Source organism: Vicia villosa, linkage group LG6, assembly GCF_029867415.1.
Source record: "Vicia villosa cultivar HV-30 ecotype Madison, WI linkage group LG6, Vvil1.0, whole genome shotgun sequence".
Lineage (NCBI taxonomy): Eukaryota > Viridiplantae > Streptophyta > Magnoliopsida > Fabales > Fabaceae > Vicia > Vicia villosa.
This window is the reverse complement of record NC_081185.1, coordinates 162,612,165-162,631,487: the sequence shown is the minus strand read 5'-3', so window position 1 is coordinate 162,631,487 and position 19,323 is coordinate 162,612,165. Positions and strand designations below refer to the sequence as shown.

Below are 19,323 nucleotides of genomic sequence, written 5' to 3'. Positions count from 1 at the left end.
AAATCAAAAAAACAATATGTGCCTATTGTTACAAATCATGCATCCTCTATTTAAATTTCACTCATCCTTGTCTTTCTTCTTCCCATTCAACAATACCTAAACATTCTATAGGTTTGGAATCAATCAGTGTACCTGTCTCACCTTTGAGATCATCCCTTTCAAATTTAACTTCCAAATTTTTGCATATTGGATACATATCAAATTGTATTACCATTCCATCACTAGATTGAACTAGTCCCACAACCAACATACGCAAACTAAACCTAGTATCACCTTTTTGCATATCTTGTGCAATAGATTGAATCGCACTATCATCCACAATTGGTTGATCCTTTTCCCAACCTGTTGTATTCAATTTAAAATGCACCTTCTTTGAATCTTTCCCTATCAAGGAGAAACCCGGGTTATATTGAGGCTCTATTGGAATTTTCGATGCCAATGTTTCATCTTCTTTGTAATATATCTTAGTCTCAACTCTTCCTATGTTTATTGTCGCATTCAGAACATTGGATATAGTTAATGTTATTTCCCATGTAGCCGTTAATTCACCATCAATAATTTTGATTTCAGGAATGTGAAGCTTGTCGATGAAGATTCTTGGTGGATTTAGAATTGTTTTTGGTTTGAGTATTCCTGTTTCTCGTATGGAAACCCCAACGAGTAATGTTCCGACCAAGGCCAAACGTAACATTATAACTAAGAAATCCCAATCAAAAGGTTCCTCAATAGGCTCGATTACTACGGGCCGAATATTATTGACCTGAATGTGATTACGATCATTGTTGTTATTCAATGTTTGGTCGTGATCATGTTGAGGAATAGGTGTAAATTCGATTGTAGATTCAACTTGAGGAGATGAAAAAGACATGATTAGAAATATTTAGGGAAATTGATTAATTTTCGATGAATTTGGATGTATTTGATAAATTTAAGGATGTTGCTATTAAATATATCCATGTTTGTAAATCAGGTAATTTGTAATCAGTTAAGTTGCAAATGTTGACAATGTTACAACTAAAGTTAATTCCATAATGAGGAAAAAATTGTAACTATTATTTGGTTGTTTATGTTGTAAATTATTTTTGTTAGTTGTATATTCTAGAAATCATCTTTGTTAGTTGTATATTAACATATCTTATCATTGTTGTAAAAGTTGTTCTAAAAACAAACGAGTAGTTAGATAGGTGACTTTATAATTTGTGTTTAATGTGATAGGTCATTCAAGGTTTCTATTTAGAATTATTTTTCCTTAAATAGTAGTAATGTATTATCCATTCATTGAGTTTGTGTTTATTCAAAATAAACACAAATTGTTTGAGAGCCAGCTGAAATGAAGCCAATTGATTAGCTAAATTTTAGAAAGTTATTCCAAACATATAAGTCTTTAAATATTCTTTCTATAGACCATGCGGTGTTTACGAAAGACTCCTTTAAATAAAATTTAAATTGGAAAAAAGAGATAGTAGTTTTAAAATATAAAAAATATTATATATATATATATATATATATATATATATATATATATATATATATATATATATATATATATATATATATATATATATATATATATATATATATATATATATATATATATATATATATATATATATCAAAAAAATTGAAAAAAGAGATAGTAGTTTTAAATATAAAAAATATTTAAAATCTCAAACAAATGAATATGTTATGGGTCGCTCGTAAGGTTCAAGACGAGTGTCCAATGATAAAGCTAAGGTAGCAAGCGCGAATAACAAGTAGTTCTCTAATCTTTCTGAAGTAGGTCATTTTTTCTTCAAGACCCACGCCTCACTCCATGCTTACTGTTTCAAGTTATTCCAATTATTTAAGAGGAAAAGCGCGTTATTCTCAGGTATTCAAATTCATTTTTATTCTCACATCACTTTTCTTTTCTACTGGCTTGGGCATTGGAGTACTAACCTTGCAAGTCAGTCTCCTCTACACCGCATCGAAAGCTCAAGTCCATCGTAGCAAGCACTACTTTATCATTCACCGAACAATTTTGGTTCCACCACATAACATTAGCACCGTCTATAAGAATCGAAATATGATTTCTGCATATTTCTACATTCAGATCTCCTCTAATCTAGAGATATAGATATTCTCTCTTAAAATTCCGTATATCCATTTCTCAATATTCTTCCTCGAAATCTAAACTTCTTTTTCCAACTGATCCTTCTTCAGATTTATTAACCATGGTGGTATCCAAAGTCACTTGATCCGCCGTTCAACGACAAGTCGCCACTGTAGCTACTATAACTGTTAAAGATATTTCTCTCATTCCTCAAATAGAGGATGATCCGGTCACAATAGCATCTTAGAACGGAAACATTCCTCATCCTTTAGTTGTTAGGCTAACCTTGGGGTACAATGAGCTACTGATTTGTTGAACAGCGTTGGTGCAACAACATAATTCACAATTTATAGCAGAAAGGTTGTTCAGGATTGAAGAGAGTTTATAACACATCAATCCAAAGGATAGTACTGTTAGGGGGGGCAAAACGGGCCGCCCGTCTCGTCTCGCCTTATGCCCGCCAAAAAAAGAGTAAGGCGCGCAAGGCCGCCAAGTCGAAATGGGCCAGAAAATCGTGTTCGCCCCGCCAAGGTGGCGGGCTGGCGGGCGGCGTGCTTGCCCGCCTATTTTTTTATTAATTTATTTTTACATTCTTTTAATAGATTAATAGACTTTTTACCTTTTAATTAGATTTTAGACATATTTTTTTAAACAATTTTTTATAAAACATCTCTTTAACAAATTTTACTTAAAAAAATGTTGCATATATTTATAAATAAATGTATAAATTAAACCATCAGGAATTAGAATTATCATAATTAACTAAAAAAATGTGGACTTAAGGCGGAATAGACTGAACGAATAGGAGATGCGAGCTGTGGCAGGCGGCGGGTTTTGGCGGGGCGAGCATGGACGGGCGGCGAGTTTTGTCGGGGAGGGCTTTGGTGGGCGGCGGGTTTTGTCGAGGAGAACTCGTAATCGTACCTGAAGACATGACTCATCACCCCCCCCCCCCCTTGATCCTAAAAGAGGAGGCTATGGTGATACTCCCCCATAGGTTTGTAGTCCTTGAATGAGGGAGATTTACAAAGAAGATAGTTTAGTCCTAAAGCAAAAATGAATTCCTATATTCGCTCACATACTCAATAGATGGATTCTGAGGTCACTAGAGAAACCTTTGAAGCTTCAAATCTATGATGGAAATAGGGACCCACACAAATACGTCGAGCACGTGCACAATCGGTTAGACTATTACCACGCCCAATGGGCAGTAAAAAGTAAGTTTTTTGCACTAACTTTGACTAGATCTGCGATGAATTGGTTTAAGATCCTCCTAGATGGGAGTATAGATTCTTTGAGAGATCACTCTGTAGCCTTCACATCTGATTTCACCGTCCTAAAGTGGTAGCCCACGAAAATGCTCGAGAGGTGAGTTTAGACAGTTTTTTTTTATATTTTGTGTTATAATTGACCCTTATATATGGTGCGCCGTAATTTTTTCTCCAAACTTATTGTATCTACGGATATCAAGCCAATTGATGTCAAGGTAGATGTTGGCAACCAATTTACAAATGAACAAGAGTTTGTTATTCGTGTTCATATACTCCAAAGAATCCGCACAAAAGCTGACAAATTGGGGTTCGACACTGTAAATTGGTAGGTCATATAATGGTTGAGATGGATTACTTGTATTTGGGACATTAAGATGCAAAATAAGTGGCAAGTACATAATTCCTATCCGGAAGTTAAAACGAGATAACACATGTTCGAGAAAATGTGAGTGTCCTTTTAAGTTGTGTGGATACACATAATTATGACATGTGTTTCATGTTAGTTGATCATCTCATTGCATTTAGCCTTATGGTCGAAGACAGGGAAATCTTTTCTAACCTGACATTGAACATAGTACTGCTCAAAAATGTACTTGTAACTTTGAAACGAAAAAAAGCTCAAAATATCTCAAATATCAAACAAGTATAGAATGTTTATTCCTGAAACAACAAGGGGATAAGAAGGGATATAACTCAAATGCAACAATTATTGAAGCTTTGGGATGATAGCGATTATGTATCTAGGTATCAACTATGCGAGGATGGAGAAAACGTTCAAAATATATTTTGAACTCATCTTGATTCCATAAAGTTGTTAAACACACTTCCCACTATTGAAAGTACAATTCTAGACTAGTTAAAGAAAAAGATTGTTTGTGCTTTGACCGATCGAGTTAGTGCTTTGGCCGATCAAGTTAGACACTTTAGAAATACAACAACTAACCGAATTGAATCTACCCATGCTACTTTGAAGAATTGGTTGAGAAATAGTAAAGGTGATTTGTGTAGATATTAAAACTCTATGAACCAAATGATTTAAAATCAGCATAATAAGATACATGCACATTTGGTCACAGCATTACAATGTTGGAACACATATTCAAAGACAGCAATCAACATTCACGGTTGGTGGGCAATATATCTCGAGCGAGATTGAATTTTATTTTTCACGAATTCAAACGAGTTGAGAAAGTATGTACAGCTAGCTCAAAGTGTGGTTGTACAATTAAGAATACATACGGTCTACCATGTGCTTGTTTAATTTCAAAGAAAATGAAACTTAATAGTCCAATATGAATAGATGGGGTTTACATCCACTAGAAAAAAGCTCTGCTTTGATGATGATGGTGTGATAAAGGACAGTAAATCGAATACATCTATGTTGACCGAATGGAATGTGATTCAAGAGAGATTTTTGAAAGCCAGTGACAACATGAAACTCCACATCAAAGAGAAATTGAGGAAGATTGTCTATCCAAAAATCACATATTTAAAACCAATGTCACAACTGGTAAAAACAAAAGGTACTCCTAAGAAAGTCAAACCAACACTGAGTAACAACTCAACAATGTGGTCTCCTTCCAATTTTGAACATGTTAACACCCTTTTTTTGGATTATCCAACTTCAAAATATCATAGAAGTGTTTTCGAAGGTGCTCGCTATAGAAAACCATCTCTTATACCATCTTTACCAAAAAAACAAATACATCGAAGAGATGTCGGTTTTTATGCACAAATACATTGAACAATTCTAAATGTTGAGAGTGACGGTAACTGCGGTTATCGAGCGGTTTCTGCCTTGCTTGGTAAAGGAGAAGAGAATCATACATTTTTCCACCAACAGCTTCTCAAAGATTTTAATATGCATAAAGAATTATACATAACACTATACGGGAAAAAAGAGCATTTTTGATGCAATTAATTAATCTCTTATTCCTTGTGTTAAAAGTCCGGCACCCAAGGAAAGTGGATTCAATTTCTTAAAAAGGGTCATCTTATAGAAAGTGCATATAATATGGTGTGTATTAATTTGATAAGATATGGTTTCTCAAAAAAAAAAAATCACTTCGGAGTATCCCGCCCCAAAATCCAACCGATTGAATTATGTGTATTGGATGGTTTTCTAAATCAATGCATTTAGTTCGAATTTATTTGAAACTGTGATTCTATAGTGGACAACTCATTCAACAAAGGAAGCTAAAACTTGATCGAATCTTTTGAATAGGATGCAAGAATTCACTAAATTGAGCTAGATTGAAAGAGAATCAAATAAAAAAAGTTAAAGACGGAATCACCCATAGATATCAATTTAGGTGAAGACACATATTTTGATTCATTTTAATTTTTTATCTTACAATGTATTTAAGTGATTACACGTGTTTTATATGTTACATTGGTTTGATATTAACGATGTAAATTTTATATGTTTTGATACATTTTAATGTATATTTCAATTTTCTATATTTTTCAACATTTTTGTCTTTCATAACAGATTTTGTTTCTATAACCCGTGTTGTGTGAACAGTTAAGGGTGAATTTGAAAATACATTTTCATATGCATCTCAATCACTAAAAAAAATGCTAACTGAGGTTTATTTGGAAATTCATTTTAGGACTCACTTCATATTATTAAAAAGATGATAGCAAAAGTTTATTCGGATATTATTTTCATACTCACCTTAATTTTAATAAAACAAAACAGGGTGTTAATATATGTTAATTTTTTGTATTTATTTCTGCTTTTATTTCTAATTTGTTAAGCACAACCAATTCTAGAAGTACAGTTCCAAATTTTTCTGATAATTTAACGAGTCCGAAAATATATTTCTGTATTTTAAATGTATCTTAGATATTTCACGAGAGTGCGGAATTAACACATGAAGTGAAAAAAGTAATCTCCTAAAATAAAAATAAAGAGTCAAATAATCCTCTAAAGTTACAAGAGAAGTCCATGATTTTATTGCCAACGCAACTACTCAACTTGACAACATGAGTCAGCTTCAACAAACATCAAATGAAACAAACCGCCGTGAAACTAACCCTAAATCTCTTTTTAGAAAGAGATTAAAAACTTAAACAATAACAGTGACATACCGTTAATGTTATACTATAACAGACATTTTTAATAAAAACATCTTTCGTTAACTCTAATTTACAAATTAAAATTTAGTGGTGTTTGAATTGCATATTTAACTACTAGTACCTACAAATTTAATTAATAAATATAATAATAAAAATATTTTTCATATTTAGTTATTCAACATGATAAAGTAGATTTCAAAAACTAAATTCTCCAGTAGGTTTTATGATTTTCTTAACTATAATCAGTTTTTTTTTAATTAGAATATTAATTTTTTTTTCATTTTCTCTAAAACAATTTTGAAAATTTAAACTAAACCAAACAACTTTTTTTTCAATTATCTTTTTTATAAACTTTTAAAACAAATTTTAAAAATTAAATACTAGAGATTCAAAGAGACCCTTATTCTCTACACCTCTAAATTCCTTCCCTCCTTTTATCTAAAATTTAAAATATACAGTTTGCCTTTGCCTGTATTTCAAAAAGAACCAAAAGAACTACAAAATTTTCCAACTTTCCAACTTGACTTAAAAGAGACAGAGACAATCAGTGTGAAAAATCAATTAATCATTCCAAATAATCATGTAAAACAAAATATCCCTATCGCTTATGAGCAATAAACATAACGCAAAGTATGACATTAATCATTTTTGGTTCTTTAAGTGGAACGTCGCATGGAGTCCTGAAGTGGCACTATTACGGTACTTTCTGCGAGCGACCTAGCCACGGACTGTCACAAGAGACTATCGGATGGAACTATACATAGCCACTGACAATTGGAGCAAAAGTTATACCTCAAAATTGCTTGCTAGCATACCTCAAAATTGCTTGCAGAATAAACTTGGAAAAAGAAGGTAGAATGTTTACAATTTTACATCCACTAAGATTTTCATAACTGTTCCCGAGCTACGCCATACACCCTAAGTTCAAGGAACAAAAAAGACAACTCAGAGACAATCTAAAAGATATAGAAGGCAACAAAACAAAGTCAGTTCAGATATGAATGCATAGAATGAACATGATAATTTGATTTTTATTTTATTTTTTTCTACCACAAAGCTCAGTTGAAGTCTGCCTGTGAATATGACAATAGAGGTAATGCTTCTATGTCAATAATGTCTGTAAGTATCCCGTCAAAGTTTTTTTTTTTTTATAGAGTGCTCAACTCTAACTGGTCACTAGTCAGACAAAAACGATAAAAACAGTAGAGGATATGTGCCCCCGTGACATTAGTCGCCTAAAAAACGGACAACTTTTTTTGTAGAAATTGAAGTGAGAAATTCCAACAGCTAATAAATATTTTTCTTTATGTCCAGCTGTACATATATTAAATAGTAATGGGCAAGATGCGAATTTTTTATGACAGACAGATTTGGCACACCCTAAAATTAGGAATGCACTTCAGTTCTGTGTATAAAATACAGAATTATAGACGCTCTCGAGAAATTTAATTATTGATATTTAAACAAAAGCAACTTGATGATTTGTTACACATTAACACGTATGTTATCACAATCTAAATGATTTTCAACCAATGCTCATCCACCCTTTCATTTTAGAGAAGACAAATCCATCACACGCATGAAGATAAATAATATATCAAAAAATAAGAGTTAAGAACACAATAGCAATCAAAATTTGAAAAACTCACGTGTACAAGTTTCTCACTCAACATCTTTCTTGAGCATTGTTATTTTGTTAAAATAGTCAGTTGATCCAATGCACATTGTATTTTATGTGTTACTTCAATTTTTCGACTAATTTGCTCGTAAGACTGCAAAAAAAAAAAAAAAAGCAAATGAGCAAGGAATAACTACAACAGTTTCTGGAAAACTGAATAAGTTAACAAAACAATAAGACAACTAAAAGTGACAATATTTCTAAATCTTGAAAGAGCTATATCAAATTAAGCATTGCTTGGCCAGGAATATTGCAATTTTCCTTGTTGACCAGACATCATTTTAGCCAATTTCACTATGGCATTGGCTTGACCATCTCTGGCTGAAACTGACCTATGATTACAGCATAAATAAAGTCTCTTTAAGGATAAATTTGAGAAAACAAAATCAACTACTAACATTTATTATTACTCCTAACTTACTTAATTCTAGTGATTTAGTCCACGGAATCTATATTTACGGACAGAGAGAGGAATATTTAAGAATAGGTAGTGTCAATACCAAATCATAATTGCTCATCAATGATAAATTACCTTTAACAAACCAACTAAGTGTGTAATGTTACCAATATCCTCCTTGAATTCAGACATAATATGTTGCAATTTTGCATCCTTGTGCATCAACACAAGTACAGATACCACAGTGTTTACCCTAGTCAAGCAGTTCCCCATATGTTGAGTGCCATTATCATTTTTCAATGACAAACTACTTTCCGTTATAGCTGATCCCATTGTCTTCAATACATAACCCATAAGTTTATGGCACCGATCGAACAATAAGAAACAAGGTAGGAGATAATAAATGGTACTTAATCGATTGGATGGAATGCACTGCTCCTCACCATCTTCTTGAATGAGCTGTGGGACAGTGAAATATATGATCGAAAGTTGAGACCCGATGCTTTATTTAAAAATAAAGAAAACTAAAATAATGTACAATGTGCACTTACTAGTCAGAAAACAAACACACTAGGGATCTAACAAAAAGTTTAAATAGATAGATGTTCTTAAAATTATAAATAACCATGGCAAAATGGGAACCATACAAGTTCAATACTTGTCAAAACTCTTCAAACATATATTTTTAGTTGGCAAGAAGATTTGAGAAAGCATAATTACCTGCATAGCGTCCATTAGATATGCAGAAAGACAAGGGCCTAGAGTGATAATGCTTTGTTCAGAAAGTCTTGTGGGCTTGTTATCCACTGTAACAAGCATTCTTAGGAGAGAACAACTATTATCCAAAGAAGGCTTTAAAACCTGTGACACAAAATAGTAGAATGATAAATCATGCTTCTAGAAAGTCTCAGAACAAGTCAACAAGTACCAGAGAAAAGTAACAACGGCAAATAAATGCACAAGTAAAAAGTGCAGGAAAAAAAAAAACAAATGTAGAAGAATTCTCAATTGAGTAAACTTACTATTTGATCGATTATCACTTTCTCTATAATCTGTAGAACAAGAGAATTATTGCCGATTTGTTCCATGTATGAGCAAAGAACAGCCGTCATTGACTTTAAAGTTTTGCAGTGTGGATCACGCTTCAAGACAGCATCACCAACTTCTGAAAATTTAAAAAGAATGACATTTCTGATTCTGATGCCAAGAGACTACAAAAGGTAGTTAAAAACATTGACAAGCATGGCCAATTCAATCATCCTTAATGATCAGATCAAACTGTTCTAGCCAAGGGTCAAACAAAATCTACCTAGCAAGTTATACAATACATACATATCAATGACTAAATATTTTCCCCATTTTAGTACCTTCACTAGCTGAAGAAGAACATGTCAAGAATGCTATATAATCTTGTAACCTAGTAGTTAATGAGAAGAAAGATAAAGGATTGCATGTGGGATGTAATTGTGAATATAACTTAGCAAGGTAAACACATAGTTGATTGTCATGAATTAATCATTTTAACCCCCTTCCGGTTCTCTGTGATCACTCATATTGAGAATAGTGGACAGAAGTACTAAAGGAAAATCAGAAATGGACATTATCAAAATTACAAGTTCAAACTGGTTTTCTAAATAAATTTCTGAAACCTACCTGAAGAAACTTTGAAACGCAAGACTAAGGTGATGAAGACACTCAAGTAATCAGCGATATTTATATGCCCCTCTTTATAGGATGAATGGAGAATCTCTATGGTCCGAAACAACAAATAGGGATCTAGATCAGGACCTGTAAAAAGAAAAATAAATATGTATAAGTTTTAATCCAGAAAGATTGACAGCATTTAACTATAGTTAGCATCAAATTCTCACTCTAATGGAATTAGCTATGTTTCACATAAAAAGCATTTGTAATTGAAGTGATGGAGAAGAATTATCCAAAAGTGTCCTCCACAGTTTTAGCCTTATCGAGATACTTCTCAATAATAATATGTTTTCTTATGAATCTCTCCAATGTAATCAAGATTTATGTTTTTGCAAATGATGAGGAGGGTATATGGGAAGTGTAGAACAGAAGGAATAAAGAAGACAATTAGAAGTTAGGTGATTAGGAGGATTAGATGGACAGTGGGTTAAATAACTGAAATTGTACAGGGGCGGCATCTTTTTAGTGAAGAGAATGGTTGAGCAGAGCTCATTACTCTGTTATAAAGGTAAAACTCTCGGGGAGGATAGACTTCTTGATTTATTAATTCTTCAATAACAGAAACAATCCTCTCTCTCTCTCTCTCTCCCTAGTTTATTACTGCAGTTCTTAAACTCCCTATGATTCTATCACTGCCATGATTACCTAAGAGAATAAGTGCCAAGTTTCGAAATAATATCCAGAATTTTAACAAATGGAAAGTACATTTTAAACATCTAGATCAAAAAGTTCGAACTTATTTGTCTAAACATTGATCACAAATATATATCCAAATAATATTATCAAGTTAGAAAAATACCACCATGTATGAGTGTGGTCATTTTAAATGATAAACCTTCCAATCACTCACCATCATGTATCATAGTAAAATTCAATATTTTTACATCAATTATGCAAATGTTAACTGGTAAAATATATAAGTGAAAATATATGGTGAAAATAAAAATAATTAGAAATTAAGTTGTCGAAATATAAAAACAAACATGAAAAACTTACTTAGGCAACAACCAGCTAATGACTTTAAAAAAGGTAAGTCCAAATGAGAAAAATAGTAAAGGGAACATAAAGAAAGCTCTTGAGATTCTCTAGGAAGTCGGAGAAAAGGACCAAAGCTTATATGTTCTGCAATATGAAATGGAAAACAATTAGAGGCCGAATAGTATCTCTATGTGAAGAATATTATCCATACTGAAGTTAACAGCATATCGATGTTTACCTCCATGACACGTAGAATAAAAATCTTGCAAAGAGTTCTGCATGTTGTTGTACGCGCAAACAAGTGCTGAGTTCAACAAAGCATGTTGTCCAATACGAAGTTGAAGCCTTACTAAAGCCTAAATGAACATTGAATATTTTAAGGAGAGAAATATAATTTTAAGATCATAAATGTTGAAGCACATTAATCTCCACAAAGTACGCCAGATTCATGAACTTTGCATAAAGAACTGCTATTGAAATTATAAATCATGATTACCAAGGAGCAGGTTGGGTGTTTATCACCAAGCTGGATAAGCAACAGAGGAAGCTCTTCGATCCATGCACATAAAGCTTTTTGAAGTTCTACATTTTGTGGATTGTTTGTCTCCCGGGAAAGCATGCTTTGGATCTACATTAGAATCAATAACAAAATCATATAAATTTGTAAAAGAAAGAAGAGGGGCCTCGATGGATTCCAAAACTCAAGAATTTCAAGGGCGCCCATGGGATAGTATGATAAAGCTTAACTTACAGGAGCTAGCATATCTTCCATAGCAGAGAGACAGGCCAATTTCAATAAGGATCCTGGCTTGCTTTCCTTAAATGTCTGGGTAAATGCCTGCAATGGTTGCAAATTTCATGTAAAAACAGCACCTTGGGAACCTTTATTAGAAAGAAAAAAAATGAAGAAAAATAAAGATAAACATGGAACAAGAATCCGAAAGGTAAAAAATCAAAGGCCTGTTTGGCTTTTCGCATTAACATTTAATTCCAAAATATCTCCTTGATTTCATTTTGTTTCTTGCTCCAAAGTTTTATACATGAAAAAAAGACTGAAAACAAGAAACAGATTGAAAATAAAGTGGCATTTTCTTAATTAAAAATGAAAAACAGGAAATGAATATAGAACATTTTCTTAAACTGTTGTATCAGTTGGCCGTACTTTTTTGGCTTTAAAAGCTATTCTGGTGTTAAAACGTAAGTCTTTTAAAAGTAAAGATGGAGCTGTTTGTTGTTCTCAATTTTTTAACTTCAAAATAACTTTTAACCTAAAAGATGTTTAATAAAATATGCAAATACAAAACTTTGTTTAAAATTTTTTTTGACTTGGGAGAGGCCCAGAAGGACCGATTACAAAAGCACAAGTTGTGAGGAATACAAATGTGCATAGCATCCTAAATAAGGGGAATACTGCACATCACTGTGGGCTATCAAACATTCTACAACCCAAATCAAAATTAAGATTGATTTGCAAGGAGGAAAAAAGAGAGGTTAAGGGCAATTAGTAACTACTAGTTCTAAGGATAACACCAAAAACTGTTGAGCCAAACACTTCTAAAATAGGCCCTTAGATGTTGTTTGCTTTATTTTATTATTGTCGTTTTGACATGTTATAACTAATAACAAAAATGTCATCTTATGTTCAAAAGTTTTTTGTTTTCAATAATTTGCTTAAGAAAGTTGAAACAAAAAAAAAATACTGCTTTCAATAATTTGCATAGGAAAGTAGAAAAAAATACTGTTTTCATCATTTCCTTCACGGTATCTGGGAATTAGAAATCATCTTGTAAATTATAAATGAAAAAAGATGTCAAATTCCAGGTAATATTTGAAAGACAGAATATCTAAGCAATAGCTTTCGACAAAAGATAAATTAATTTCAGAATTCATGTAACGAGTCAAACCCAAATAAGACGAGACGTCCAATCGCTTGCTCCACGTGAAAGAAATTTGGGAATAAAACGAAGGAGTTGAACTAGATGCTTCTCCCAGACAGCCTTACCAGACTGTGCAGCTCTGCCAAACTGCATATTAACACTTCTAGTCAAGCTCAGATTTAAAATGACAATTGTTTTCAACTTCATAAAAATTAAAAGGATTTCATTAGCGCATGTATCAGACCTTCCCAAGAAGTGCATTTTCAAGAAATTCTAGAAATTTCTCCAACAAAAAAGGAGGAAGGCAGATCCATTCATTTAATTCAAAAAATATTTTTGCAATGACCAAGTTCAAGTCAAGCAACCTATCATAATCCTGCAAAAGGAAGAAAAGGTTAGTATGACATAATCCTGCTGGGCGTTTTATTCCCTATCTTGTGCTACAAAGCAAGGGGATCACTATAACACAACAAATAAATTTAACTAAATACAAAACAGTTTATAGGGGCAAACTAACTTTAACCCAAACAACTAGACAAACCAAGATGAACTCCGACAAGAATGCATCGCCAAGCCTCCAAATTACTTGTCAATATAGAAGGCTAGAAGCTGTCACTTAGATATAAATACATTTCATCAAAGCACGCCAGTTGAAAATTTGAAAACCCATAGCAAAAGTTATATTTCTTCAATCATACAGTACTAAGATATCCTCCAAAACAGGGGAAACAATTAGATAATCCTCAGGCCTAGTTAGGAAAAGCAGTCTTTTCCTTGGTAGGCATGCAAATAAACTAGAGAGCTATCCATCCTTATTTGTACTATATTTTGAAGATGAGTGTATTCTTAAGAATAAAAACATACAACTTAATAGATAACTTAGCAAATTTATTATATTTGATGAAATGAGTCCAGATTAGCATTGAACGGGTTATAAGAGAGACGAAAATAACTAATCTAAATAGCTATGGCTTCTCTTTCAACTTCTACAATTATTGTTCTTCTTACTAGTCACCTCTAAAAGGTAAAAGAAATAAATGTGTGTCTACCTTTTGCGGAAGTCCATGCCCTGGATCAAGAGGAAAAAGAGGAAATAATTTCTTCAAGAATGTAGAAGAGACCAATACATCCCATATAGCCACATTGGCTCCACCTTGAGAACTTGTGCATTCCGACTTTTTATCAATCCCATAAACAAATGACCTTACAATAAGATCTATGCTATGAAGAATGGATGACATACAACCGAAAGACCTCCCTTCAAGATTCTCCTTAGCATTAAACAAAGTAGTAAATTCCTGAAAACTATTTACTAATATTGCCACTAGATCCTTTAGTTTCATTATGATATGAGAAAAACCTACACAAAATAAATCAAAGAAATACAGTCAAACCATTATAAAGAATATAAAAGCTTCAAAAATGTTTAGTTATTCAAAATTATGCAAACTTGAACTAGATACAACATTAAATTAGTCATTTCATTCAAATCTAAATTGTATTTTTGAGATACCGTACCAGTAGAGCTCATAGAGTTATCAGCTTCAAAAGCATGCAATACCCTTTGTCCAATATCATCCTATTAAAAATTAGATAAAGCATTAGAAATATATTGGATAAGGCAGCAGAATAAAAACAATGTTTTCATAAATCACAGCGGGAAACAAAGTAGGTGGTTTAAGTCTTGAGATGTTATGCTTTGAAACGCTAATATATAATCACATCTAACAAAAAGATATAGAAGAAAAAAAAGTAATAAGATATAGAAAGCTTTTTTTTAATCAATAAGAAATATAAAGCTTGAGAGACGAACAAAAATTGCTATTGCAATAGTGTTGATCCAGGTCACAAAGACTAACTAGTATTCGCAATTAAACGAAACCAAAGATACCTTATTTTGCAAATCAGTTTCTTCTTTATTCCATGGCAAAAGTGAAAGGCAGCGAACCAACCCGGCAAAAGTATCCTTTAGTTTTTCTTTGTCCTGTAAATGGTACTGGTTCTTCCTTAGGATATCGTCGTAATTCTGAAAAATCTGTTAACAATGCAACCAACATTACAGAGAATTCTTAGTTCCAACAGTGAATACAATCTAAGGACCAATATAACTCAAATTCAGGACATGTTTACAGAATAAAGTTTGCAGATGAATAAAACATAACAAAGAACAAGCTCAAAAATAGATAAGATGATGGTACATAAACGAGTTACAAGTAACCGTGCAAAACTGATATGCAATCATAGTCTGCATCTCTTACCAATACAACTAAGAAACAAATGGTGACAACATTTTGTGAAGCAAATTTTACAAGCCTTTTAATAAAAAGCTGAAAACACATTTTGTTAACTAATATAACCAAGCATACAAAAAAGAATATAAAAGGTAACTGTACTGCAATTTATTCACTAAAAACTGGGGATCAAACCCTTTTTTACAAAATGGAAAAGTATCATCCAACAAAAGAAGATAACTCCTGAACAATGGAATGGAGAGGAATCTCCTTGCAAAATGTAGAAAGATAAATGATTGTCTAAACAATGAGAACACCACCCACCACAATAGAGATTGAAACCGCCTCAATACTCATCCCCATTAATTCCACACAAGATTATACCTCTCTCACTTGGTTACCCTCCTGTAAATACAACTCTTTCTCTCTCACTCCTTCCAAGAATCCTATGTCCCCCTCTATTCTCTTACACTGCCACCTGTCTTATTTTGTATGCCCATTTTAACTGTTTCTTCTTCTTCCAATCCCCACCACACCCTAGCACTCTTACTCTTAACTTGTTACCTCCAACTGAAGGCCCAATAAGCCCAGCAAGTCAGCAACCCATCATTAACCATACGGTAATGCAAAAAAAGTACAGCTTTAAAAAATTATGTGTCAAAGGATTTCAAGAAGCCTAGATAACATATTATTAAGAAAAGAATTTACAATGTGGACGATATATTACCTTTTCAGCATAAGAAGAAAAGGAAGGAGGATAATACTCAAGAGTAAGGTCTAAGAAATCAAATGCCATGAACCGAATGTCAACTGCCAAATGAGTCATTGCATTAAATATGTAAGCCATCATTAGAGAAGTGATCAGCTCTTGATTATCCTACAAAATATAGGGAGAATCAAGTAATAATAAGATGAATGAACTTGACGGGAGAGCAATCATTAGTATATTGATATGATTGTATGATAAATAGAGGATATGTCAACTGAAAACAAACTATATCCTTGTAAACCAATGAAGGAAGCAATCAATAAGACAGGGTACAATTATTACAGCCAGACATAATAACCAGAAGCAAATATAACAGAACAAAAAATCAAAAGAAAAAGGCATTAACTACATTATCACAAGAGAGAAAATTTTTGTCAATGCTACTTCAAAGTGAGTAAATAGAGGGTTAATTCATTCTTAAGTTCTAGTAGGTTGAGATTAAAATTTAAATAACATATCAATGGGTGGATACATCCTTAGTAGCTCATATAAATTACAGTGATTTGTATGTGTACCAATCTCACTTACTTCATAGTATATTTTAACATCACTTTTTTCTTTATCAGCATTAGTGTCTAAATATAAAATCCAACATCCTTAATAAAGTGGAATGACGAGGCACCCCCACGCCGCAGGGAGGTTATAAATTTTGTTTGTACCCCGAACAAAATTATGCAAAGATGTACAAGTTATAAAATCTTCCAGGAAAACATTGCGTCCCAATAAATGAGTAATTGTTTGAGCAACTAAATATGTGTTAGTCATAAGCTGAAAGCATTACTAGAAAAAAACATATTCATATTGAGTTTAGAAAAAAACATATTCATATCAATGCAATTATCCCTGATTGGAATATTGATTAAAAATGCTATATTTTCGAGTTTATTTCAAGGGAAGAAAAGTTCCCTACAAATATTCTGGGCCTCTGGCAAATATTCAACTAGTCACAATGGGTCAACGTTTATTTTTGGTAGATGATTGGTTTTGGGAGTAGGATAAATACTGAGATGCTTTGGTGTTGTGCTTTTAATTTTGAAGTGTGGCTAATTTGGCAGCAGCATAATTCTAGAGCCATAAGCCATAAATTCCTTCCACTCCATTTTTTTGGGCCCGCGGGGACTTTCACTCATAAACTTGTTAAGGTTGGGTCTCTGTATGTCACTGCTTTTGGGAGGCAATGTAATGTGCCATTATTTAAATTTCTGCCATCCCCTATGAAACTTCAGTAGGACTCTTGATCCCCGCGCTTGGTGTCATTTTCTTGTTTGTACAATAACAATGGCGAAGAGCTAGACTATTCTATTATTCAGAATGATAATGGAGCGTCATTTCAACACGTAAGTATAGTAAATTAAGTAAACAGAAGAGAAAGTACCTCTTTACAACTAGGTAAAATCACAAGTTTAAAAAGATCATATAATGATTTCCGAACCACTTTATCATCATCGCTAATACGCTCGCGGAGCTTTTCTACAACACGATACTTGTGCGACGTCAGTTCTTCTGGATGTTTACTGAATAAATCCTTAATTCCCATCAATGCATCTGTATTTGGATGGTGGAGTGGAAAAATATTATTAATATTAATATGATATATAAAGGAAATTTTGAATTCTTGACTCGCTCAGTAAAACATCAAAACCAAATCATAAATTGGCGTAAGCAACCCTTAAGTAATCACTAACGACCATGATTAATAGTCAACTTCATTCCTATTCAATAGCTTTCAAAATAATTATTGATATTAACAGTTTCATGATCCAAATTTATTTGGTCTGAGGCTTATAATCGAACAAAATTGACCTCCATCATTCCTTAAATTTTAGAAACTAAACCAGGTCCGAGGTATTGCATTTCAGTTCATAGCATTGTTTTATTAATTAAAACAACAAGATATGCATCCCACATCCAACCAATACAGAGAATTAGCTATGTAGCTCCCATCTATTCAAAATGAGAGAATTATCTATGTAACTCACATCTATTTAAGGTTTCTAAACAACTAAATAAATCAATTGCTTCTATACTGAGAACTTTTATTCAACTTAGTTGGTCAAAATTAATGTTTCCAAAGATTCTATTACTCTAACATACAAAATTCCTACTATATAGAACCAACGACGCAGCTATCCAAACTTAAAGACTGCTAAACAACAACAACATATCCAGCAAAACAAATATACGAACCTCTTCGAACTTTTCCATTGTGATGAGATGTTTGCTGAAGAAGCTCTTTTAAAGTCAAACCCTTCTTGTTTACAGCCAAACCTTCCTTATCAGCTGCTACACTCTGCTCCGGCAGAATAATTGCTGTACGAAACGCCGTAAAATTATTTCATTACATTACTTCATTTACTTATATCCTAAATAAAGCATTAAAAAAACTCTATTCATAAACTATTAACGAACTTCAACAAATAAAAAGGTTAAATAATTGGTGAAAAACAAAACCTAAGCAAATTCTAGGCAAATTCTGGAGGAAAGGATATGAAATTTACCTTTAGATTTCACTTCAGTATTTGTTGAATTTTTAGGTGGAGGCAATCTCCTACCAATCTTCACCTTTCTTTTCTGAAATTATGAGCAAGACAAAAACACCAATGAGCATTGAAAAGCTTTGGAAAATCATGAATAACGTTAAGCATGTATAGAATGTAAACGAGAGAATGGTGATAGTGCATAGAGAAAACCTTGAAGTCGACGACGCCGCTCTTTTTCTTCGACTTGGCTTTAGGACGAGTCATGTTGCGTTAATTGGGAGAATGAAAAGCAACAGAAGAAGAAGAAGTAAAAGCTTTGTTTAGATTCCGGTAGGGTTCAGTTTAAGCTATAAGTACGGCGGATAGTGTGACGGCGATGACGGTGGTAAGAAGCTGAGGAACGGCCGTTAGAGGGAAGAGAGGCCTTGGTTGTTTAGTTTGTGCGTGGTGGTGACTGGTTAGAGAAAGAGAATTGACAAGTTTTTATAGGGTTTGATCCAACTGGGCTAATTGGGTCCGACTCAGATTTTCGTTTTTGAAATTTATTTTTACAAGTCAATTTTAAAAAGTTATTTTTGAAGAAAAAATAAAATATGTTTGTTGATTATATATGGTTTTTTTTTGGGGGGGGGGGGGGGTTTGTTGATTATATTTTGAAAATATTTTGAGGATTAAAAAAAAAACTTATTTTATACATATTTTTTTAACATTTTTAAAGTTAATATAGAAATTGTTTATGGGTGGTGTCTAAATGAGGGTTTAATT

At 32.8% G+C, this 19,323-nt stretch overlaps 1 protein-coding gene across 1 annotated transcript; it reads right to left on the bottom strand.

Annotated features, from left to right (window-relative positions):
• Positions 1–6,947: 6,947 nt before the first annotated feature.
• Positions 6,948–19,062, bottom strand: LOC131610924 (uncharacterized). Its single transcript, XM_058883012.1, has 20 exons — positions 18,769–19,062; positions 18,577–18,649; positions 18,266–18,388; positions 17,454–17,623; positions 16,037–16,186; positions 14,970–15,113; positions 14,597–14,657; positions 14,128–14,438; positions 13,323–13,454; positions 13,106–13,225; positions 11,953–12,039; positions 11,698–11,829; positions 11,440–11,557; positions 11,220–11,345; positions 10,173–10,307; positions 9,542–9,684; positions 9,240–9,380; positions 8,655–8,978; positions 8,094–8,216; positions 6,948–7,362 (listed from the first exon to the last, which is right to left on the bottom strand). The coding sequence occupies exons 1-19, from the start codon at positions 18,820–18,822 to the stop codon at positions 8,133–8,135; spliced, it is 2,628 nt and encodes an 875-aa protein (XP_058738995.1). The 5' UTR covers positions 18,823–19,062; the 3' UTR covers positions 6,948–7,362; positions 8,094–8,132.
• Between the last annotated feature and the right edge of the window lie 261 nt (positions 19,063–19,323).

Bases quoted from the DNA above. Each gene is read 5' to 3' on its own strand.
- LOC131610924 (XM_058883012.1), bottom strand. From the start codon at position 18,822: ATGACTCGTCCTAAAGCCAAGTCGAAGAAAAAGAGCGGCGTCGTCGAC. The intron at 14,658-14,969 runs GTATCTTTGGTT...AATTTTTAATAG, and splicing joins AAACTGATTTGCAAAATAAG to GATGATATTGGACAAAGGGT. The intron at 9,685-10,172 runs GTAGGTTTCAGA...TTAAATTTTCAG, and splicing joins GCGTTTCAAAGTTTCTTCAG to AAGTTGGTGATGCTGTCTTG.